The 25,297-nt window shown below is 42.8% G+C and overlaps 1 protein-coding gene across 1 annotated transcript in view; it reads left to right on the top strand.

Annotated features, from left to right (window-relative positions):
- Nucleotides 1-25,297, top strand: part of LOC122065104 (protein unc-13 homolog) — a 100,247-nt gene that overhangs the window by 14,639 nt on the left and 60,311 nt on the right. Inside the window, exons 10-12 of the mRNA XM_042628908.1 lie at nucleotides 5,328-5,537; nucleotides 6,203-6,304; nucleotides 23,721-23,951. Coding sequence (XP_042484842.1) covers nucleotides 5,328-5,537; nucleotides 6,203-6,304; nucleotides 23,721-23,951 — 543 coding nt within the window. The remainder of the gene's footprint in view (nucleotides 1-5,327; nucleotides 5,538-6,202; nucleotides 6,305-23,720; nucleotides 23,952-25,297) is intronic.

Below are 25,297 nucleotides of genomic sequence, written 5' to 3'. Positions count from 1 at the left end.
TCAAAACTGACTCAAACATTAAAAAGGAAAGGCCTAACTCAATACTAATTGAGAAACCTAAACTGACTAGGAAACTGAAATGACAAAGGAAATAGACTCAAATCAGGACTCTAACTAAACTAATGAATTAAATCCCGTTTTCCTACTTTCTACCCATATTTTTGGCCCATTAAAGTGACTCATTACAGAGTAAACCCATAAGATTAAAGGCCCAACACATACATAACCCAACCCAAGGCTTTTTTACAATAAAATAAGCTCATTAAGTGACTTATCTGCATCAAACCCCTTTCGGTATGTTATCCCTCGTCTCATTAACCATGATGCCCCCGTAGTTCTCATCGAGTTTAGCTTTCCCCTCTTTGTCATAATTACTTTATTTCTTTAGTTTCTAAAATACCCCTCATTCTCACCTATATTACTCCCCACCGTTCTTTTTGAGTTACTTCCAAGTCTAACCATCAAGGTGAAGGATATTCACCACCATCGATTGCTTGTGAAGCCTTGATCTATAGATGACTCTAGCATTGACATGGGGAAGGAGGACACCCGTAGGGTGCCAATGGTCAAGCCGGAGCCTCGTGGAGCTGCCATTCTCAATCTTAGATATAGCAACCGTGAGAGCTAGATGCCTGATATTAAGAATCTTTCTCCAGACACTAGAAGCATAAGAGAAAGTGCGACGGTCCAAATGGAATCATTATAGAGATACCTAGCACAAATCCAGTCCCCAAATACTTTTCTTGTTAGCCACTGTTTTCCAAATTAATTTAAGGATGCCATCTGAGTTGACCTCCTCAATTCTTCTTATAACAAGTCACCCTCATCTTTGGGAAGGTAGATAGGCCCAACTTAAGGACGGAAAAATCTTAGAGCTTTAGACCCTTTCTAGAGAAAACGACACATAAGGGTTTCCAGAGCCTTGATGATGGATTGAGGCAGCCCAAAGATACCAGACTAATGGATGTATGAGGATTGAAACACATATCTGATTAATTCAAGACGACCTACGTAGGTGAGGTGCTTGCCCTTCCAGAGTTGGAGCCTGTTTGAGATTAAGATAGGAGTGCAATGGTGAGCCATCAATCTAGCAGGGATAAGGAGAAATCCAAAGCATGGTTTTAAATCTCAGCAGGTTTTGGAAGTTTCGGCATCTTTGTAGACCCGGAGATTCGGAAGTTTTGGTAGTTTCGGCCTTGGTTGAAACTCGAGATTTTGAACCTTGATCCAAGTACTTGATTGGGAGGCTGCCGATAGTGAAGTCAGTATTGTGTAGAAGGATACTCTTAACATCTTTAGAAACCCCCACCACAAACATGAGGGATTTAGAGAGATTGGTTGGAAGGCCAAACATTCTTTCATATTGGCTTAGACATAACTTGATAGAATCAATAGAGAGGGTTCCTTAATGAAGATCATGGGATCATTTGCAATGGCCATGGTGATGATCTTATGGCTCTTGCACTTGGGAAAAGGGGAGATCAAGTGGAGACCCATACTTGATTGGATACTTCTAGAGAGAACTTCAATGGCTGAAGTAAATATGAATGGAGATAGGGGGCAGACTTGCTGAATGCCAACTGAGGATGAGAAATAAACTTTTGGGCTACAAGCCTACAATTGACAGGCACTGAGAACTGAGGAGTGGAGATGCACTGATAAATCCAACTGACAAATACCCGGGGGGGGGGGGGAGCCCATATTGTTCATAATAGTAACAATGTAGTATTAAAAGCTTTGTGGAGATCAATCTTCATAAGGGCAACATAGGAGTGTCCTAAACTGTCAAAACCTCGAACCAGCTTGTTGTAGAGGAGAATATTATCTGAGATATTTCTCCCAGCAATCAAGGCAGATTGATTGTCACTTACAAGAGAATCAACCAACAACTTGAGACGATAGGTGAGCACCTTGGCGATGAACTTATAAACGTTGTTGCAAAAGGAGATGGGTCTGTAGTTTGACATAGAAGAAACACATTCTTTCTTGGGTATGAGACTACAGAAAGTATGATTGATCCGTTTGATCTAGCTAGGATTGTAGAAAAAGCTTTGAAGGGCCTTGATGAGATCAACTTTAATGATATCCAAACAGGAGGAGAAAAAACCCATACTAAAGCCATATAGACTAGGGGCTCTATTAGCCTTGTGTGAAAGAGCTGCACCACGGATCTCTTCCTCAGAAGGGATATCCCTAAGAGAACTGGAAATGGAGCTGGGGATAAATTTGTTGAGCAAGCTTGGGATCCATAGGGGCAATGGAAGAGGGATGGAACAATTTCTTAAAGTAGTCAACAACTTCCCCTTAACCGAGGTAAGGGGGAGCCATCTCTAGACAAAAGCATGGAAATGGAATTGATGTTGGTTCTAGTTCATGGACATGTGAAAGTAAGTAGTGTTGGGGTCTCCAAGATCCATTCATTTTACTCTGTATCTTTTCCTCGGGATCTCTTCTTGAGCCACTAGGGAGATGAGCTCCAAAGAGACCAATTTCTCTTCCTCAGCTAGAGGAGCATTTAGAGAATCGGATTGCGGTTTGAGCTGGAAATCTGAAAGCTTGAACCTACAGTCGGAGACCAAGGAGATGTTCCCAAAAGAGGAGTTCTTGGCTTTGGAGGGCAGCTTTGACATTTTTTAGCTTCTTGGCAAAGGAAAGAAGAGGGGTCAAGGGAGCTTAGATCAGTTTGGCACTTTGGCCCAAGAGGTTTGGACAATGGAGTGGACGTCTTGTTGAGAATTCTACATATCAGAGAATTTAAAAGGTTTACGGTCAAAGGAGATATAAGTTTGAATGAGAACAAAGATGGGACAATGGTCAGAGATGCCAGGGATAGGTAGCATGGGACGATCATTATTTTCTGTTCATGGCATCTGCTTGTATCCTCAACAACAATCTTATCTTATAAGGATGGTTACTTGTTTGCAACAACCTTATACTGTTACTTGTGGTTCCCAGCAACCTTGTGTTGTTACTTGTGGTTCGCTGCTACATTATGTTGTTGTCAGTGGTTTGTATCTACCTATGCTGCTCTTTTAGTAGTGGCTTGCAGGCTATTGCAGCAACCTATGCTGCACTTTTATTAGTGGTTCACAACAACCTATGTTGCTCTTTTATCAGTGGTTCGTAGCTGCCTATGCTGACTTTTATTAGTGGTTCACACTTCGCAGCAGCCTATGTTGCACTTTTTATCAGTGATTTGCAGCAACGTATGCTGCACTTGTATCAGTGCTTCACAGTGGCCTTTGCTACACTTTTATCCTTGTGGAGATTACTATTTGCCTTCATTGAGAAGGGCTTATGATGTTGTTACTGCTAGGATATTCTCTACTGCATATTTTGCTCCTGGATTTATTCGACGCGAAGGTTTTTCTTCTACTGTAGTGCTGATCGTTGAGGTTCTTATGATTGTATTGTGACTGGAAGGTGGTGTTGCTGACTACTGGCTTCTTCATATGGTTATATGTTCAAGTTGGGTTCTACTGGCTATGCCTATCTTTGTTTTTTCAAGTTGGAGCCTACAGTATAGCTCCTGCTTGATGGGGAGTGAGTCATTGTTTTTGTTAAATAGTGAGAGAATAGGGGAGCTAGTTGTTGAGCTGTTTTAATCTTTGTTATTTGCTTAAAGTCCTTGGTTATAATTAGGCTTTGACTCTTAGTTGGGTTTCCTACTAAGAGTCGATTTCATAATACTATATATGTAATGGGGGCTAGACCACAATAGGCTAACTTCTTTGTCCTATCGTGGCTCTAGTTCTCCCTCTTCCCTCCATCGCATTATCTCTCTTCTTCTTCTTCACAGGTTCTGGTTGTTTAGATCAAGGTCTGTTACAGTTGTCAAGGCTGTGCCTATTCCCCAAGGCCCTTCATAATGAGCAAAGCCTGCACTCGCGTAATTTTTTTACAATTTGTCCCTTGCCTTGGTCGCCAAGGTCTTACCTTTCTGGTCACCTTAGCTGGGTTTTGGCCTAGGTGCCCATTTGGGTTTTCATTGTATGCTTTTATCCTGCCCCTTTTTGCGGCTTGCCTTATCTTTAAGGGTTTAAAATTTGAAATACAGTAAAACTAAGGGCTTACAAATTACAATATAAGAAACAAATATAGCTATGCCCTAAAATCATGATAGTTGAAAGAAAAAAAAAAAAGACGAATACTTCCTTTATTGTTTATTGCTTGTCTTGATGAATATTGAGTGGTCAGTGATTTATTGGTGGATGTTTTATGTCTCATCTTTGGTTTGGTAGATTAAGTATTAACATAACAGTCAGGATATTGGTAAACAGCAAGTACAGTCATAAGTCATAACCTAAAAGGTTCTAAAGAAAACCCTTTTTTATGCATGCCTTGACCAATAAGACCTTGCCTAGGATGCCGCTTAGGTGCCTAGGCTCAAAGGCAGGAACCTAGCAATTAGCATCGTGGCTCAACTTGGTGTGTTGACAACTAAGTCCGTGATTTATGGGTTTCCTAATTATAAACAACCTTTGAATATAAAGAAATTACCTGAGGTGCTCCTTATCAATTAAAACTTCTAAAGATTCAAATCTCATAATTTGACATCTGCCAATCATTTTGGCCTTTCGGTTCCTAAATCTGGTAAGATTTATCATAAAAAGGCAATTAAACATAGTTTGGACTTTGGATGACACTAAATGTGCAGAACAGGTAAAGTTTGAATCTTGAAAATTAGGGTCAAATGAAAAGCGATGAAAATACTACTTGCACTTCCCTATAATTGGTAACTTAAATATGTGAGACTTTCAAACCAATTAATTTCACTCTAATGAAATGAACATGAAAGGAAAATTTGGAAATTACGTAGTCCATGGAACTACATTTGGGCATTTCGTAGGGTACCAATAATATCAATGAGGAAAAGGCATGTGGTCGCTCTCTCTTGGGCTGATAGATTCTTGGATTTCGTAATTGGATGCCCTTATAGGTTGCATTGCAATAGCTTCTATTGCTATTCTTTTTGCAGATGTATGTGATTCTGCCCATAATATGCATGGCTGGGCTCAACTTGGTTTGGGTTGTATCGTAGTACAAGGCCTAAACTAGGCTACAACCTAATCTTGGTTATAGTTGCTGATTTTCTATCCCAAGGTTAACGCTGCATCTGATAAGGTGAGTTTTGGCAGAGTAGGTTTTGGTTATGCAGACAATTGTTTTTTTTTTTTTAGCCGAATTTGCTACTGCTTGTTGCAATATTGTGTAGTCGTTCTCTTTACATGATGTTGTCTTCAATCTTCTTCATGTTGAGGTCTCCTCTACCACACTTTACTTCTCCTTCCTTTCTGTTTCTGAGTCCACTTTGTTTTTTGTGGCAGTCTCTTCCTCCCTCTACTGCTGAACTCCAACGGACAGAATGTTTAAGATCCCTCAGAGAGATTGCCGTTCCACTAGCCGAGAGACCAGCTCGTGGTGACTTAACTGGTGAAGTATGCCATTGGGCAGATGGCTATCACGTCAATGTTAAGCTGTATGAGAAGTTGCTCTTCAGTGTCTTTGACATTTTGGATGAAGGAAAGCTTACAGAGGTTGGTCTAACCGGAGATGTCTGTTTATATAGAGATGTATATATATATATATTCATATTGTGAGCCCAAAAAAATACTTCACTTGGGTTTTATGCAACCAGCAGAGGGGCCTTGAAAAGCGGCCAGCTACACAATTCAATCAACCACCCCACCGATTGTGTAAAGTTATCCTGATTATCCCATACTCCGCAAGTATTGTGTCCCCTTAAATCTGTGACTACAGACAACTAAAAAGAGATTATTTTCTTTGCTCTTCTGATCACCATATTAGGTTTAAAAACTATAGCATTCCTCTCCATTCTCATACACCAGTACACCACAAAAGAAATCATTCTCCAAATATTCTAGCTCTTCCTTGAACTGGCACTCCTTCCTTGACTCCATGGCAGTAAGTAAAGAGGGTTCAAAACCTCTTTCCCTTGTATATTCTTTGAGGGCTCCTTGTTTTCCTCCTTTGAGGGCTTGTTCTGTCTGGGCCCCCCCTCTCTTTCCCTTGTATATTCTTCTCCTTGGTAATGAATTTCTTATTCATTTAAAAGAAAAGAGGGTTCAAAACCGTGCAACACCCATCACAGAGAATGCTGGGTTTTCTTTTCTTGCAAATGTGCTTTGATATCTTAATCCTGTGTCTGTACCAGTTAATGCTTTTTTTTCTTTCTGACCAGGAAGTGGAAGAAATTCTTGAGCTTCTAAAATCAACCTGGCGCATATTGGGAATCACAGAGACCATTCACTATACCTGCTATGCCTGGGTACTGTTTCGTCAGGTATTATGTACTTAACTTGATGCTTCTGTGTTAGTGCTACATGTTTAATTATGCATTAATGTGATAGCTTTGTAATTTTTGTTACTTATAAGAATTTCGCACCTGGCATGTTTCTTCCCCCCCTTGTAGTTCATTAGCAAATTCTTTTGCTCCCCCAATAGAATAAATTTTGTTTTCCCCCCTCCTCTTGTTTTATGAATTGTTACATTTTTTTGAGGATCATGATGAGCGAGAAGAATTAACTCTAGTTGATTATTTTTTGCTCCTAAGAGAGTTAATGAAGAAAATAATGAATTCCCCACATGGCTTGAGAAAGGTCCAGAAGTGTATTCAAAGAAGCCACCACCTAAAATATAAACCTAAGTGCCTTAATAAGCTTCCTACACGAAGTCATCCAGTCCGTAAGCATAACAAACCATTCCTTATGGGAAAACAGAAATAAGAAAACCAAAAATTGTACAAGATGGAACAAATCCTGTTAAGCTTCTACTCATCTTTGGTTAGTTATCTTCTCAGCAAAGTCACTAGAGAAAGTGAATCTTTCATGGTGAAGTTCTTTCAGTTTGGCCCTGTGTTGATGAGGAAAATGCATCCCGTCAGATGGAAAAACAACAGAATGCTTCTTTGGGGTTCCACAATGTGGCTTGTTCAGTGTTTTGATGGACCTGGAATGGATGGTTGCACTGTCAAGACCATATGTTTTTTTTATAGAACTGTTCAAGCCGAACAGTTGATGTGCTCATTTGTGAGATATGAATTTGCCTCTTGACTAATAGGTCTTATGAGATCATTATGAGTTGAGGTTGGGTTTTCAAATTTTAAATGCTTTCCTTGGGCCCTCTTTGGTATCATTTTTCTTTTTGATTTTTGTTCACAAAAATGCTGCATTTGGTATCATTTATGGAGGTTGTTTCTGTTTAAAAAAAAAAAAAATTGATAAAACACAAAAACCAAAAAGAGATCAAGAGTCATTTATGTGTTTTGACCAAAATTTATTTTTAGTTATTTTTAAGCTGAACTTTAATGAGCACGTGCTTAAAATCCCAATGTGGAGGGGTAAATTAGTCATTTGCTTTGTAATTAGAAATACAAACCCCTTGCCCCCTCTTCTTCAGTCCAAAGTGGAGAAAGACAGTTATAAGGAAGATGGGTGAAGGGATTCCATTTAAAAAAAAAACCATTTTGCACATAGAGATACCAAATTATTTCTCACAAAAAACCATTTTTGTCAAGTAGTTGCCAAACCATTTTTATGTTTTGATAAAAAATGGTTTGCATTAATTATTTTTGTTAAATAGGTAAAAATCAAAAAGAAAAATGATACCAAAGAGGGTCTTAGTTGATGGATTACGTAAATTTAGTAGTTCCAAAATTTTGTAAAACTCCATTCTTAATGCAAAAGCAATTCCAATCCAGATTGTGTGGCTAGGATTAATTTTGATTAATATAGTTTCAGATCTTGTATGTCTAGGCAGGATAGCCTTTAATTAAATTTGGGTGGCAATTTTGTAATTTTCTCTTATTAGTTGTTATAGCAGATAGAAATTTAGTATGCTAGTTTTCAGTTTTAGAATGTTATTAGGAAACTAGAGTCCTTATTGAAAAAGTTGATTAGTTGTCCAAGAGTCCTTGACTTGGAAGATTTCCTTGGAATTTTTTTCTATAAGGTAGATGTAACCACCCATTATGATTATGGTGAATGGATTAAACTTGTTGATCTCCTCTCTCAGCCAACTCTGGAGATTTACTCTTTCTTTTTCTTGTTATCCTTCTCCCTTAATTCTCTCCAATCTTTGGATAGCACTCAACATAATTCTCTCTCTATTCTTTATCTATTGACAACTTTCTTCCCTCCCATCAATTGATAGTTCCAAACCCTAAATTTTAGGTTCTAGCATCCATAGCATCCCTATTTTATCTTTTCAGAAACCCGCCTTTATTTATAATTGTAGGATTAGGGTATTAAAACATTACATTCACAAGTATGCCTCTATGGACAGTTCTACCCTTATACCTACATTACAACACTCCCCCTCAAAGTTGTTGCATGGATATCATACATGCCCAACTTGCACAAACTAAAATGAAAAACTTTACTACTAAGTCCCTTTGTAAGAACATCTGTTAGTTGATCTCCACTTCTCACAAAGGCATATCAGACCTTGCTCTAGTTTCTCCTTGTTAAAATGCTTGTCAATCTCCTTATGCTTAGTATGATTTTGTTGAATTGGATTGTGTTCAATGCTAATGGCTAAGTTATTATCACAATATAGTAGCATGGGCAATTGAATGGGCATGCCCAGGTCTTGAAGAAGTCTTCGAAGCCTAAGTAACTCACAAATGCCATGTGCTATGGTTCGAAACTCAGCCTCCCCACTAAATCTGGCCACAACTGCCTGCTTCTTGCTATGCCATGTAACAAGGTTTCTACCAATAAAAGTACAATACCCTGATGTGGATTGGCGGTCATCTGGTGAACCAACCCAATCAACATCACTGTGGGCCTCGACCTGCATACGATCAGAGGGGGTGAACAAGATGCCATTCCCTGGGGCTGATTTTACGTACCAAAAAATGCAAAACACAATTTCCATGAGAGGAATAAGGATCATGCATATACTGACTCACCAAACTAACAATATGGGCAAAATCTAGTCGAGTATGGGACAAATAAATAAGCCTCCAAACTAATATCTGATATCAACCTTTTTCAACAGGTTCACCTTACTTGTATTTCAAGATGAGTATTTGCCTCATTGGGTGCATCGAATGGCATACATCCCAACATACCAGTCTCAGAAAGAAGATCGAGGGTGTACTTTCTCTAGTAGAGAACTACACCTTTAGTAGACCGCGCCACCTCAATACTAAGGAAGTACCTTAACTTTCCAAGGTCCTTGATTGCAAATTCCTTACCTAAATAAGTTTTAGAGTTTGGAGATTTCAGTTGGATCCCTCCCAATGACAACTATATCATCCACATACACCATAAGGATAGTAACCTTGTCTTCCACCCTTTTTATGAATAAGGAAACTATAACTATGGAGATTTCAGTTGGATCCTCCTAGTGACAACTATATCATCCGCATACACCATAAGGATAGCAACCTTCCGTTCCTTCGTTGTGGATGGTCTTTCCACTTCCCTTTGGATGGACAACTGGAACCCCTCTGGAGTTCTCCTCCTTGTAGCTTTCAGGTCAGCCTACTCTTCAGGTCTGGATAAGTATGCGTCCGTTTCCTCCATTATATCTAATGGGGCATGGACCACCCCCATCTCCCTCTCCCTCTCCCCCTCTCTCCGTCATCGGGTCTTCCCTCCATATGGGGGTAGGGATAAGGTCATCTAGTCTCCTGAGCCTTCCAACATCTTCAGTTCTTCCTTCGCTTGGAACTTTCTTCGCCCTCACAGCCAGCTTTCCCCTTAGTGGAAGATGGTCTAGTTCAAAGGTCATATCTCTCGGCATAGCTTCATTGTCTGGAGCATAGTTGTCAAGGCGTCACCCTCCAGGCGGTTTGTCTGGGACCTAGGCGACTGTTGCCTTATTGCACTACATGCCGCCTTATATTTTTGCCGTTATTTAAAAAACTTCCAATGACAATGGAATTTACGGCATCTGCAGTCAAAAGATGGCTTTTGTGGCAGTTGGGGGCAGTTTCGGCATTGAAGATGTTTTTGGAAAAAATCCAATCTTTCCAACGCTTCTTATTTGTTTGCGTTTCGATTCTGTATGAGGAAGTTGTGGCATCGAAAAGGTTCGATTTTCTGAAATATTGTAGAGCGTCGAGTCACGATCACTACACTATTTGTTTCGGCTCAATCGGAGTTTGTATGAGAAAGTTATGAAAGTTTCTGTGGAATTGGTCGGAAAAAAACAATTTGGCCCAAAAGATCTCGGTGATGGCGGGTTGTTTTGGAGTTTAATTTGAAATTTCAGGGGATTTTGTGAAATTTTAAAGATTTGAGCTGCTGGGGGCTTTAAGCATTAAAGTTTATGGTTCAAGGGCTTATTTGTATTAAGGAAGAGTAGAGTGATGCTAAATGAAGGGTCCGGATGGTGCCACGTAGGCAAGGTTCAAATCGGAAGGCTGGGGCCATTTTGCGTTGACGATGACGACGACGGACTAGGTGCCTGCGCGAGTGTTATGAGTTGTTGGATGCATGAAGTATAATGGTCTAGCGCTACACCGAGTAATGGAGAATCTGTTAATAGCTACCATTCAAGTATTTTCCTAAGGAGAGTGAGAGAAATGACGTTGATGAATGCGAACCCATCTCCTCATCTTGAGCAGCGCCGCCCTTGCTACCGCCGCCACCACCTCTGCCAAGAAAAGTCAGAAAAATCCCCAAATTGACTGCCATGAGCACCTCTCCCAACTCACCCCTCTTCTCGCTTTCGCTATCACCGCCGCCCACAACTTCCTCACCTAGAATGATCTTCATGTTCACCCTTCCCAAACCCTAACCCTAGAATCACTAATCGCATCCTCTGCTGTCTCTCTCTCCAAATTCAACTCTCCTTGAAACCCTAGTCCCTCCCGAAACCGTGAAAACCCTAATTACCCCTCTGAGCTCTTCCTTATCCTCATCTTCTTGCTGGTTCCAATGCTTTCTTTACGTTGCCTCCGATGACTCTGAGTGGTTGAAAACCCTTGGTAGATCTCCCATAGTTAGCTTTTATAGTAATTTTATACCCAAAATATAAGTTTAAACCACTAAATTCTAAATTTTCTCCACAATCCAAAATCAAAAGGAAACTTGCTCTGCTTTTTGTTTCTACTCTCCTCCATCTTCTTCATCTTCGCAGAAAGCACTCCTCCATGGTGGATCGGAAAATGAAGGGCGCTCATGTTCGCGAAGGTTTTGCTCCATCCAAAGGTGGTTGATGGTGGCACAGAAAAAAGTTTTCCAGCAATGTCACATATGGTGGGAACCCAAAATGTCATATCAACCCAGATCCATTCTCTACTGAAGGGGGTGCTTTCCTACTAGAGGGCTAACAATGACTGTGGACTTTTTCCCAGATGATGGAGGAGAAGGGGTAGGAGAAGAATAGATAATCTACATCTTCAATGCCATTCCAACACAGACAAGCAGGAGGAACTTGGATGTGCCTATAGATGAGGTAGGACTGGGTGGGGTGACAGTTGGTAAAAGCCCGCCAAGTGGTGAAGCTGTGGTGGGGGATGTGCTCCTTGAACCAAAGGAGCTCCAAGGAACGAGCGGGGGTTTTGGTCTCACAAAGTTCCAGGCAGAGGGGAAGAGCTGAATAGGTTTGAGGGGGAAGGCATCTAGAGGATAGAATCCCTTTTTCTCTTATGGCTAGGGGGGACAATACTTATGTTTGTAATTTGCATAAGGCTATTTATGGTCTCGAACAGTTGGCTAAAGCATGGTTTGACAACGTTAGTACTACAATGATGTCTTGTGGTTTTTTCACAGTGCTATGGAGATCACTCCATGTTTGTTCACCAGTGAGGGGTAAGCTGGTTGTCTTTGTTATCTATGTGGATGACATTATCATTTATGGTGATGATGTGGCTGGTATTGCAGAGGTGAAAACCTATTTACAACAACATTTGCAGACTAAGGATCTGGGTGATCTCCACTATTTTCTTGGTATTGAGATAGTGAGAAGCAAGAAAGACATCAGTTTGTCTCAAAGAAAGTATGTGTTAGATCTCTTATATGATATTGGGATGCTTGCATCCAAGCCAGTGGATGTTCCAGTGGACCCTCATCAGAAGTTTGTGTCGATGATGGTGATCCCCTCACATATATTCATTAGTACAAGAGCTTAGTAGGGAAACTGTCAAACTCATATAACTTTTTTATGGATGAATAAATAATAAAATAAAACAAGGGAAAACAAAAAAAGGGGGTTTACACTAGACCAATAGGGGAGGGATTCGAGTTTGGAGAGATGTCAGAGTGGATGGCCTTCGAAATTATGTCAAGAGACTTAGAGTTAGAAGACCATCTGCAGAGATTGCGCTCCATTCAAATATAGGAGATCGCAGCACCAAAAGCAAGCTAATCAATAATGTCACAAGAAGAGTTCACTGAAAAGGTCATATCGATCCAAATCCATTCTCTCTGAAGGGGGAAGGGGGTAGGGGGATCTCCGGGCAGGCCAACACTTGGAGAGGACGAGCATCCAAATGCGAGAGGAGAAAGGGCATTCAAAGAAGAGATGGTTGGTATCTTCGATGCCATTCCAACAAAGGTAGCAAGTAGGGGAGATGGGGATGTGGTGATAGATGAGGAATGACATGGTAGGGAGGCAGTTGGAGATGGCTCTCCAGACGGTGAGACTGTGGCGAGGGATGTGATCTCAGAACTAGACAACGTTGAGCCATGGGATGAGAGGGTTAGGGAATCGAGAATGGTTCCAAGCCTAAGAGGAGGAGGGGGTCCAAATGGTGTGATCGGCTAAGGGGGAACAAGGGGGAACGGAGATGAAGGATTGCCAGATGATGGGGAGGGAGGTGATGTTTGGGGGGGGGGACCAAGAGTTATTAGAGATGATAGAGGAGACATGAAGATCTTGGGAGACCAGAGGAGTAAATAGTTCGATGACCCATGAGCTGGGAAAGGACACCAGCCGGGTGCCAATTGTCAAACCAGAAGAAAGTGTTCAAACCATTGCCAATGTTGGGTTTGATGGCAGTCAAGGCTAGAGGTCTAGCAAGGAGAATTCTCTTCGACACCAAAAGGAGTTGGGCTTGATGCTGCAAGTCCATAAGGAGTCATTATGAAGCAGGGTAAAGTAGACCCAAGACACCTAGATGCCTAAACGCTTGGAGACCACTTTCTAGGATAGCTTGAGGATGGCAACAAAATTGACATCTTTGATTCGCCTGATGCATAGACCACCTTCACACTTGGAAAGGCAGACATAGGACCAACGAATGGGATGAAGGAATTTAGGCGAATCAGAACTTTTCCACAAGGACAAACAATGCACGTAGGTTTGCGAGGTTCGATAAGATTTCCTACGTCCTCGGTGAAATGATATTCTGCTTCACTATCAATGGAGAATAGGGTTACAATGTTCGTCCTCACACCATTCAGAATTGCTTACAGAGAAAGTAACTCTCGTTACACATATATAGTGGAAAACCCTAATATCGGAAAGTACAAAACTACCCTTAAATGAAAAATTCAAGCGGTGTGGGGCCTGCGCACCCTTACACCCCCGCTATGCAGATGGCCCTCCTGCCCCCTGCAACCCCCACGTCTTGCTCATGTGGCCTGCACCAGTACTCCCTGGATTAAATTGCGATGGAATACATGACATCTTACACCAACACAGAAGAGGGATTCAATGGATTTGATGATGGATTTGGAAAGCTGAAAAGTTCCTGACCAGTTGATGTAATATGACTGGAGAACCGATTAGAGGAGAACTAGGCAACTCGCATAAGAAAGCAGCTTGCTCTTTCAGAGTTGGTACTTCTTGCGAATTTGATTTAGCGTAGGGGGAAAATGGTGAGCAGTGAGCCTGGAAGAGATAAAAAAGAGGCCAAGATACTTAACGGGAAGAGAACCACTAGTGAAGTCAGAGAGCAGGAGAAGACGAGCTTTGGAGGACTCAGAGACACGCACAAGGAAGAGGAGGGATTTGAGAAGGTTGATATGAAGCCTGGGAGGGACTTAAAGTGGTGGAGAGTGGACATGATAGCAGAGATGGAACCCTCATCTGCTCTAGAGAAGATCATTAGATAATCGAAAAGTAAGGTGAGTGAGATTGATGGCTTTACACTTAGGGATGGGAGAGATTAGATGATTGTTGGTTTGAGATTGGATAGATCTGGAGAGGACCTCCAAAGCAAGGTAAAAGAGGAGGGGGGAGAGGAGGCAACCTTGGCGGATGCCAACAACGGAGGAGAAGAACCCCATAGGAGATCTGTTCACAAGGACAAAGAGCTTGGGGAAGGAGATGTAGGACAAGATCTAGTTCACGAAGGATGGGGGGAAGGACATGGATACTATAACTCTGGATATGAAGTTCCATTGTATAGAGTCGAATGTGGATTTGATTTTGACGAGGGCGGCGGGGGAATGCGGATTCTTGTCGAAATCGCGGACAATCTCATGACAGAGGATGATGTTGTTAGAAATACAACGGCCCGAAATGAAGGCGAATTGGTTGGCACTAACAAGAGAGTCAATGACGACCCGAATGCGGTTGGCAAGGGCTTTGGCAATGAACTTGTAGTGGATATTGCACAGGTAGATAGGCTGAAAGTCGGGCAGGGAGGAGGCACCCTCTTTCTAATGCGGCGAACTTGGGAGGGGTTGAAGAAGAAGCGCTTGATGGCTTTGATGAGATCCTCACCAATGATAGACCAGCAAGAGGTGAAAAAACCCATGCTGAAGCCATCAGGCTCGGGAGCTTTATTGGCTTTGTGGGAATGAATAAAAATTAGGATATCTTGATCAGAGGGAATGGATTGGTGGGAAGGGATGAGATGATTGGGGATGAACTTTTCCAAAAGAAGGGGGGAGGGGGGAGAAGAGGGGACAAAAGATATCCTTGAAGTAGGAGACAAATTCATCTTTGATGTCCGGGGGGTTTCTCGAGGTGGAACCATTATCTAGAACAAGGGGAATGGAGTTGGAGTTGTTTCTGGCTTTGAGAGATTTATGGAAATAGGAGTTGGAGTCACCAAGGTCAAGCCATTTAATGCAGGATTTTTGTTTGAGAACGCTTTCTTCTTGGGAGAGGAGTGAAGAAAGCACTAAGGAGGTCTCTTTTTCTTCTTGGGACAAGTAAGGGTTGAGGAGATCAGATTGCAACCGAGTCTGAATGGAATTAAGCCTTGGCCTATAATCAGAAACCCTGATGGAGATGTTGCCAAAGGTGGAGGCATTCCACTCTTTGAGGGCAAGCTTGATATTTTTGAACTTGAGGGAAAAAGAGATAAGGGATAATGCCCATGAGGGACGGGGGGCTTCCCATGCAGATTTGACAATAGGGAGGAATCCAGAATGGGAGGACGACATGTCAAAGTATTTGAAGGGCTTGGGGCCAAAGGAGATGAGGGGGTGAATGAAGAGGGGGAGATGGGGCTATGATGCTGGTGGTGAAGGTGGCATAATAGGAGGGGAAAGTGGAAAGCCAAGCCTCATTGATAAGAAGAAGGTCAAGCTTATAAGCGATGTGATTAGAACTAGGTCTCTTGTGCAAAAAAAGTTTGGTGCTAGACCATCTGAGATCATCGAGACAAGAATCCTTGATGCAGGAGTTGAAAGCTTCAACGGAGGAAGGGTCAATGGGAGAACCTCCACATTTTCCTGGGCATGACGAGCCACATTAAATCTCCCCGCCAGCCCTAAGGATGGGATCCAACTGAGGGGGCTAGAAGCGGAGGTCATCCTAGAGGGGGGTGGAACGATTAGAGGCTCTATTGAGGCCATAAATGGCAGTGAAGAAGGGATGTCAAAAGAGAGGTTGGAGATGGAGAGGTGAATGGATTTGGAGGAGGATAGGGAGGCATGGATTTTTGAGGGGTCCCAAAGGATCCAAATTCTCCTAAGTCGACTGAAGGAGTTATTAGAGAGGAAGGACCATGAGGGAGCAATAGATGCAGCTATGCACTCTGGTTTCTAAGAGACAACAGAGAACTGACTAAGAGGACTTGATGCGGGAGCAGATCTCAGATTTTTTAGCTAAGGAATTGAGACCCCTGACATTCCATATAGTCCAACAAATAATGGAGATGGGTGGATCACGGGCACGAGAGCCTCCAAACGCACAACAGGAGGACCAAGAGGTAGGATAGCTGCGGTGGTGCCTACGATAGTTAATGAGAGGGGGGGAGTAAGTAGGGTCATCAAGGGGGGAGGGATAGGGGGTGTGGCACGAGAGAAGAAAGGTTACTTGCTGGAGGTGAGGTGACGGATTCAGAGAGGATGGACGATCTGCCGACGGAGACCAGAGGGATGCCTCCAGGGGGAGGGTTAGGCGGAGCATTGGCAACATCAGCATAGGGGCAGGCAGACAGGAGCCCGAATTGTAAGCATGGGTAGAGGCCTCATGTGTAGCAGGGACCAGGGGAGGCATGATTGGCGGTGGGAGACCCAGAGGAGCTGGTGGAGGAGTCACAGGCAGCACAGTTTGGGAGAGGCTTAAAGGAGCTGATGCAGGCTGTGGAGATGGCCTCAGGCGATACGGTGGACGAGGGCAGGGGTCGGGCATGGAGAGACCCAAAGGAGCTGGTGGAAACTTGGATCGACACACATGAAGCGTCAAAGGGGAAGGGGCCAACGAAGGAGGGGAAGCAGGAAAAGCTCTAGAGTTAGGCAAGAGTGCACCCTCCCCAAAGGGTTTCGGGGTGGAGGCGGGGGCGGGCTGTAGGGGGAAGGTGGCGAGGTGAGGGGGATGGTAGAGAGGCGCCTATCAATGGGAGGAGACAGTAGAGGGGAGGACAACGGAGGGTAGGGACTTGCCAAGAGAGGTGCACAGGTGGGGATGGTGTTGGGCAAGGAGACGAGTTCATGGGTAGAAGAGATGGGGGATTGGGTCGGGTCGGAGGCAAGGACCTGTGGGTTGGCTTGGACAAGTGATGGGTCAAGTGGGTGTGGTGTGTGGTGGGAGCGTGGGCTTAGAAGGATGATGGGCTGGGGGGAGGTTGGAAGAGATAGAGGGTTCTAAGACATGGGCCAAGGAGAGGGCCAACCTAGTCAGGTGGGCCAGGCAAGGAGGAGAGCTGGCATGGGCGAAAGGAGCGCTCGGTTGGCCAGAAGTGATAGAAAGAGGATAATGGGAGTAATTGGAAGAGGAGTGGTGGGGGGCAAAAGGGGAAGGGCACTGGAAGGGAGAGGGAGTAAAGGAGGGAGAGTTAAAGGTGGAGGGGTAAAGAGGTTACGCGAGAGGTGCGAAGGGTGAGTTGGATTGCCAGAATCGGCAAAGGTAGGGCGCAGATGCAAGTTGGCAGACAAAAGGGGAAATAGTAGGCATTGAAGAAGAAAGGTGGGCAAGCGATGGCAGGGGGCCGACAGAGGCAGACCGACTGAGTTTGAGGGAAACCACAACTTTTTTTCCTATAGGGCTCATACGGCGGTCAAGGGAACTAACAACGGGGCTCAGATGCAACGTATGATGTCGTTGGGGAGAAGGTGAACCTTTCCGGCGATGCTTCAGGCGGCGACTTCTGCTTTTTCTCCGTCCTCGACTAAGGTTCTTGAAGGCAGCAGCGGAGTATGGAGGAGGGGGGGTGTAGGGGGTGAAGTTGTTGGAGTTACTTGTGATGGAGGGCTGGTGTGAAGGGATGGCAGTGACAGGTTTGAGGGTAGTGGAGGAAGGGGAGTGGGATGGGGTGGCAGAGGTTGCCGAAAGGTTGTGGAGTGGGAAGTCCATGGTTTTGTCAGGTTCAAGGGGCTGGAGTTTCTAGCAATCAGTGGAGTGGTGGTCGAATACCTTGCATTTGACATAGTGGGGATGAGCCTAATCGTAGAAAACTTCTTGGTTGAGTCATGGCTCCTTCATCGTCCATGAGGAGGATGGAGTTAGGTGGAGGTATTTCAGCAGAAACTTCCACACATAATCTAGCATAAGATAGACGTTGCATTCTCCTTGTTCTGATGTCTGTAAAGAGAGGAGTGCCTATCATAGACCCAATCAAACTAAGACCTTTTTGGCACCAGAAGTGTAGAAGAATGTTGGGCAAGGAGATCCATAGGGGAATGGAGCTGTGTGATCAAACTTATAAAGTTGCATGTGGCAGTTCCATTGACGAAGAAAGATGGGTTTGTTTCCCACATGCCATGGACCACCTTCTAGGGCCTTGCGCATATCTTGGTCCATGGAGAAATTGAAAAGGAAGATGCCATTGTCTAGCAGGTGAATGTTAAGTTGCCCAGAAGCTTTCCACTAATTTCCAAGGGATCTTTTCACGATGGGGAAGGGGGGTCGACTGCCTAAGAAGTGTCCAGCCAATCAAAACCTTCATTTGGAGATCTTGGTGTTGAATGAGGCCGCATGATATTTGCCAATATTCTTGTCACCAAGAAGGGAGGGAGGGACAAAGTGGAGGGAGAGGTCTTCCTAGGGGAAGGAAGGAGAAGAGGTAAGGCAAGAGGACCAAGATTTGGAGGGTGGGTTGGATGAAATAGGGATGGGGGAGGATAGAGGGGGCTGCTCGATAGGCAGGACAGGGTGGGGGGTGGGGGGGTGGAGGAGGCCATGTCAGGCAGGGAGAGAAGGAACTAGGGTGAGGAGGGGGAGCAGGGTGTTTCAGCGGAGCAACATACCAAAAGGAGGAGATTAGGTCATCTCAGGGGGGGGGGGAGGGAGGAGAGGAACCTTAGCTAGAAACTTTTTTCGTCTATAAATCATTCGGGGGAGGAGGGGAGCAGGTGTTCCAGCAGAGCAACCCACCGGAGGGAGGAGAGGGAGGAGATCAGGTCATCTCGGGGGGAGGGGGGAGGGGAGGAAGGAGAGGAACCTCAGCTAGAAACTTTTTTCATCTAAAATCCAAACTGATATATCTTATTGTCACTAGGCCTCACATTTCTTTTGCCTTTGGAGTTCTCAGTCAGTTCATATAGTCTCCTCAGAAAGCTCATTGCTATGCAACTGTTCGATTCCTTCGTTACTGCAAGGGTGCTCCTAGTAAAGGTTGATTTATCTTCCTAATAGCATATGGAGTTGGTTGCCTATTCTGATGTTGATTGGGCTGGATCAGCCTGTGACTGTCGCTCTACTACAAGGTATTGTACGTTTGTTGGAGGTGATTTGGTTACTTGGCCGAGCAAGCAATAGACGACGATTGCCAGGTCAAGTGCTGAAGTAGAGTACAGGGCCTTGACACATACTACTGCCGAGCTAATGTGGTTCAGGTCTCTAGTTCTTGAGATGGGTTTTCTTGTGCCTATGCTTATGAAGATGTATTGTGACAACCAAGCAGCTATATATATTGCCAGTAATCCAATCTATCATGAACGGACCAAACACATTGAGGTGGACTATCATTTTGTTCAAGATGCTGTGTTGAAGAAGATGATTGAAACTCCATTTGTTTCGTCTTTCGATCAGCTAGCTGATATATTTGCTTAGTCCTTGTTTGCCCCTAGTTTTCGTCATTGCTGTATAAAGATTAGCGTGGGTGATTTGTATGCTCCAGTTTGAGTGGGAGTGGTAAAGCTCTAGGGGTATTTATGTACTATCTGGCTTAGTAATCTGCCCTGTTGTTTTAATTTCTTTTTAATTATTGTAATATATAGGTTAGGGGTGTTTTAGTCCCCTAACTTACGCATCCTATTTGGACATATATATATATATATATATATATATATGTGGAGAGGCCTGCGATAGGACACAACTCACTATCACAGGCTGCCTCCAATCCAGTTCGGTAGCCTCTTCTCTTCTTCTTTCTCTCTCTCCCTCTCTCTCTCTTTTTCTTTGCTTTCTCTTGGTTTGATACTCTTATTCTGGTTTCTAACAAACTTATTATCTTCCCTAAAAGATGAGATATCTATGAAATAGCTGTTCAGATAAGATAACAATTAACAAGGCATGTACATGTGTCATGTACTGCCTATTTGTTGATGCCATCAGGGTTGACAGAACTGCCCTGATGTCTCCATTGATTCGAACCACCCTAGCATTTTTTTTTGGTTCTATGCAGTCAGGTTTAAGGTCTTATTTCTGGCGTGAGACTCGAACTGATCCGTTGGATGACATGAGAAGGGAGGAAGGAAGAAGACAAAAGGGTTACAGTGGCAAAAGTTGGGAGAGGTCAATCAATAACTCTCCTAACGGGGTTTTTTTTTGGGGGCCAAAAAAGATAAAAAATCAATACCACTCCTCTATATTCATTTGACATTAGAAATAAAAATTGAAATTACAGAAATGCCCCCTTACAAGTTCCCCTGCACATTTGGGCTTATTTCCCAATCTGTTTTCTGTTATACACTCACGACACGGACTTCTAACAGGTATGGGGGAGCGGTAGAAATTTTCCCTTTCTGGAATTATTCTCCCCCCATCCCTAGAAAAAATTCCTGAGCCCTTGGCAGCGAGATGCCAAATTTTAGTTCTTAAAGAGCCCATTTTTTTAGAGGGGTGTATGGGTTGGGATAATCTCACACATGGCTTCCACATGTAAGTGGGGTGAAAGCAAGAATGGGAAAGGGGAAGTAAATGTACTGTAGCATCCCACCCAACTCGTTTAATTTAGTGGGAAGGTTTGAGAGTGAGGTGAGAGGGAGAGTGTGGAGAGAGAAAGAAAGTGACCAAGAGAGAGTGCAATTCTTACTGGTCCAGAATCTTCAGATGGGTTCCCTGCCTTTGCTTAGGGCTTGTTTCCTTAATAATTTGTAGCAGATACCAAAGCCCAATCACTCATGAAACACACCCACCCGAAAGAGAATCACCAATATAATGGAGCAGAGGGATGACTTTATCTTTATTGGTGACAGAGAATCACGAATGGAGCAGACATTCCACCATGTTTGAACTCCATGGTGTGCTCGCCGCTCTCTGCTTTTCAACCATTCGTTTCCAAACCTTGGCGATATTCTCCCACCCCAGCACAGTGGAAATCTGTTCATCTTGGGTCTCTGACCCAGATGCAGAAATCTGTTCAGTTTGGGGAGGGTTTTTTCTTTCTGTTGGTTTTCATTTTTATTGGGATTACTAGGATATTTGAGGCAGTGGAGGCTATGGTGACAAACAAACAGGAGACGATGGAGAAAAAGCCGTTGTCCATCAATCTCATTCTGCCTCCCTCCCTCCCTCCCTCCCTCCTCGTTTTGGTCATAAATTGAGCATGTCTTGGTTTGTCCTGTCGATGTTCGCTAGATAGATCCTGACAGTCATTGAACTCACTGGTGCCATAGATGAGAAGAAGGAAGAGGAAGAGGAAGAGGAAGAGGAAGAGAAGCCAACAAAGAGCTGTTGCATTTCCCATGAACAGTGCTAGAGTCCAACCATTTTGGTGGGACTTCGGAAGGGTTGGGGGAGGGGGTGTGGAGAACACCTCAGCAGACAGGAAAACCTGACCTGCAGAGGTTGTCTGAGAACTTTTCCACCCCACCTAACCAAACATTGCTAACTCTTTCTCTTTGCATCCCCCGCGCCCCCTAAGCCGCATCGAGTGACTAATCGGAGATCATGTCTGTCTGATGCTTCACATTCTGATAACCGTTACAGTAAATATGGCTAATCTCTTCTGTGAGTCAGCCTCATAGGAATGGCCCGGCTTCTTCAAAAAGATCGGAGATACAGACCACTCTCTGTTCTTTAATAAGCTCATCGCTCCTCTGTCAAATGGGTTTTTCCCGACTCTCCAGTCGGCTTTCGAGATCGGTAGAATTAGAATTTCGTGCTTTCCTCTCATCATGGGAGACAATATTGGCCTATAAAAATGTTTTTCCTCTTAAGAACGGATGCTGCCCATCATAGTTTTTAAGGTGGTAAGGCAACGGAGGCGTTTGAGGGTTTTTTAGAGCGCCTTAGCGATAAGGCAGGCATAAAGCGTCCCCTTATCGACTAAAGCGTTCCTGTGTAATTTTTTTTATAAAACCAATCTATTTGGTTCAAATCCTAGTTGAATCCTATTACTCATATGTTAAATAAATATTAAAGGTTCATATTCATACCAATGTAAGATATTCATCAAGAAAACAAATCAATGAAGTGAATAAACTAAGTTCATTAATCATCAATCATCAATCATCAATCATCAATCATCAATCATCAATCATCAATCATTAATCATCATAACATATTAACATATAATATAAATACATAATTATGAAACAAAATTATAAATATAAAGAAAAGAAGACATAAAAAATACAAGTATTTATTATACTTACCTCTATGATGCCAAAACTAGTGCCTAAGTCCTAAGGTCATCCAGTATATTTCTACTCCCGTCAAAGAAGAATGAAGCTCACCACTGCTGGAGCAAAATGGTGGCCTGGATCAATGGTTCTTCCTTGTTCCTTGATTCCTTCTCAAAGCCCTTTCTTAAAACCCTTGACAAAATCCAAACCCTGTTTGTGAATCGTGTTTTTGTTTTGTTTGTTTTGGTTATTTTTGATGGAGTAAAGCTGATCCCATACATCTCAAGTGTTAACAAAACCATACACCTACCAATAAAAAATCTATATTTGGAATCTTCATCAAGTAATTTTAAAATGTGCTTAAAAAAAAAAAAACCCATAAGGCGCCACTTCACATCAGGCGGAACACTGCCTTACCATCTCTAGACCGCATCAGCGTCAAGGTGCTGCTAAGGCGTCGCCTTACCAGCGCCTTAAAAACTATGCTGCCCATTAGTGGTGCGGTATGGAATAGCAGTGGAGAGGAAGAGAATCGTGAGTGAGTAACTGCCTCTTTTGAATGGAATTGGCAAAAGGAGACTGAGTTGAATCCAATGATGATGAAAATAATGGTGACTAAACCTGCAAGATACCAAAACATGGCATCTGGACCAGATGCCGGGTACAGACTGGTGACTTCTGTGAACAGGGAGAAGCATAATGAGAAGCCGGAATATGAGAATGTTGGAAGTAAGCAGGGAAGAATCACTAGTCAAAGTGATGCAAGAAGTCCTTGACCAAAGGAAGGCCACAGTGGCCTCTAAAAATGTTTGTGCTGCAGTGAAAAAAGATTATCCGGTTAAGCTTAGACAATCACAAAAGAATTCATCTCCATCTATGCAACCCAAACAGGAAACCCTCACACCTGCCATTTTCAGAAAAATCATGCCTAATGCCTTATCTCTGCCTGCAACAAGTAAGTCATCACCATCCACACCATCCACACCATCCACACCATCCACGAAAGAGAGCAGGATAACATCAACAAAGGCTGCTTATGTGATCTCCTCAGCTGACACTGCACCAGCTCATCGGAAGCCCCAACCAACACCATCGTTTAATCAACCAGTCCCCAAAGTGGAAAGATCTCATTAATAACAGAAAAGTGTGAAGGGAAACAGGACAGAGAATAAGCAGCCCTTCAGGTTTAAGTCCTTTAGATTGATGATCCTTGGTGCCTTAGTTCTAACTCTTTCATGAGACCGATAATGTGATCCCATTGATCGATGGAATACACTGAGAAGGGGGGGAGGGAGTGGCGGACAGAGATGCATAGAGGGCAAGATAGTGGGGAGAGGGGAGATGCAGTGGTGAGGGGGTAGAGAGAGGGGGAGAGAGATTGGGTGCACCAGTGGTGGAGAGATAGGGTTGCAACAACAGATAGGCTGAACTGCTGAGATGCAAAGTGAATCTAACGATCAATAAGGTGGGGTCATGGGAGATTCCATCCCCCCCTGCTTGCTCAGAGAACCTTTTCCCATTCTTAATATACGTTTTGGTTATACCCTTCGTTTTTTCTTAATCATTTGATTTTCTGCGGACCATCCTCTTACTAAATTTATTTTGGATATTCAGTTTGTTGTTACAGGTGAACAAGGGCTTCTGAAACTTGTCATTGGGCAATTGAAGAAAATACCTTTGAGGGAACAACGGGGTCCACAAGAAAGATTACACTTGAAAAGCCTTCACTCTAAAGTTGAAGGTGAAGGAGGGTTTCAAGAATGGACATTCTTACAGTCTTTCTTATTACCAATTCAGAAATGGGCTGATAAACAGCTGGGGGATTATCATCTGCACTTTGCTGAGGTTTGAAAAAAAATCTTAAGAGCACTGAATTTATTTTGTTTGATTTTGGTCAAATAGTGCCTGTCTTTGATCTCTGAGCATTGATGAATGTGAAAATGTGATTGTGAATATGTATGAACTCTTTTATGGATACCAATGGCCATATTCAGATTCATTAATCTAGTATTATGTGTCACATGTTACTGTGGGTGAGTGCCCATGAGTATTCTTATTTCATAATTATTCTGTACACCTGTGGCTCTCATACTATTTTGCTTAGATACTTCATCTTAATATATTGTTGAAGTGGAGAGTGACTAATTGACACTATATTGAGTCATTGACAGACTACATCTCAGAAGAGTGGAAGAAGAAAGAAAACCAGATTGTGAATTTAACAATGTATAATTGTATTCTCAAGTTCCTGTTTTAGCTTGGAATACTGCACTTGTGAGTTGGGCGCCAATTTTGGAAGAATTGACTATCCCTTCTTGGGTTTCATTGGATTTCTTGAAAAATCATGTACTCTCTCTGTCCCACAAAGATTCTCAAGTTTTGAAAAATCTCACTTTTAGGTAGAATTTAATATTACATTAACTACCTATAACTTTTTTTAATTTTTAAAATTACCATTCATAGATTTACTACAACTACATTAATTCCCAACTCAACTGACTAACTAATCTCCCCTCCAAAATAGATAATCTTTGTGGGATGGAGGGCATAATATTTTCAAATCCTGGTTCTCTATTTTCTTCTGGGTTTTTGGGATTTTTCTTTTGGTGCGTGTGTCTGGATATGTATTGGGGAAAATTATATTGAAGGTAGTTCCAAATGGCGACTTCTGAAGGAGTGAAACAAGAGTATATTTCTCAATATTCATGCGTAACTGAATGCCATTTGATATTTGGGTGACTGAACGACAGAAATTATGTGTTGAACTCAATGGCCTGCTGTGAGTAGGTGGTGAGTCAGTGTCACTCAAAATCTCTTTTCTGAGGATGAGACTATCAAGTTCTTCATGCCGACGAGTCTTCCACACATTCACACAACCATCCACAACCTTGAAGCAGACCCCAAAAAAAAAAAAAAAAAAAAAAAGAAAACCACAAGAAGAATCATAAGATGTCTGTCAGTCATGCGTAAGTGTGTTTGAAAATGATTAATAATTACTAAAATGTATTTATGACATAATGTTAAAAAAAAGATTGGAAAGTCAATATCTGCTCTATGATAAACAACAATCCATCCTAAAGCAGCAATAGAAGAACCTTTCTAAAAGCAAAAGTTATATACAATGTACTATTTCTTCTCTAACTCTCAGTATGAATTCCAAATGGGAACATTTTCTAAAGTTCATGGAGGTG

The sequence above is a fragment of the Macadamia integrifolia genome, unplaced genomic scaffold (assembly GCF_013358625.1).
Source record: "Macadamia integrifolia cultivar HAES 741 unplaced genomic scaffold, SCU_Mint_v3 scaffold188, whole genome shotgun sequence".
NCBI lineage: Eukaryota > Viridiplantae > Streptophyta > Magnoliopsida > Proteales > Proteaceae > Macadamia > Macadamia integrifolia.
Note: the sequence above shows the minus strand (reverse complement) of the source record. Positions and strands in the feature narration are given on the sequence as shown.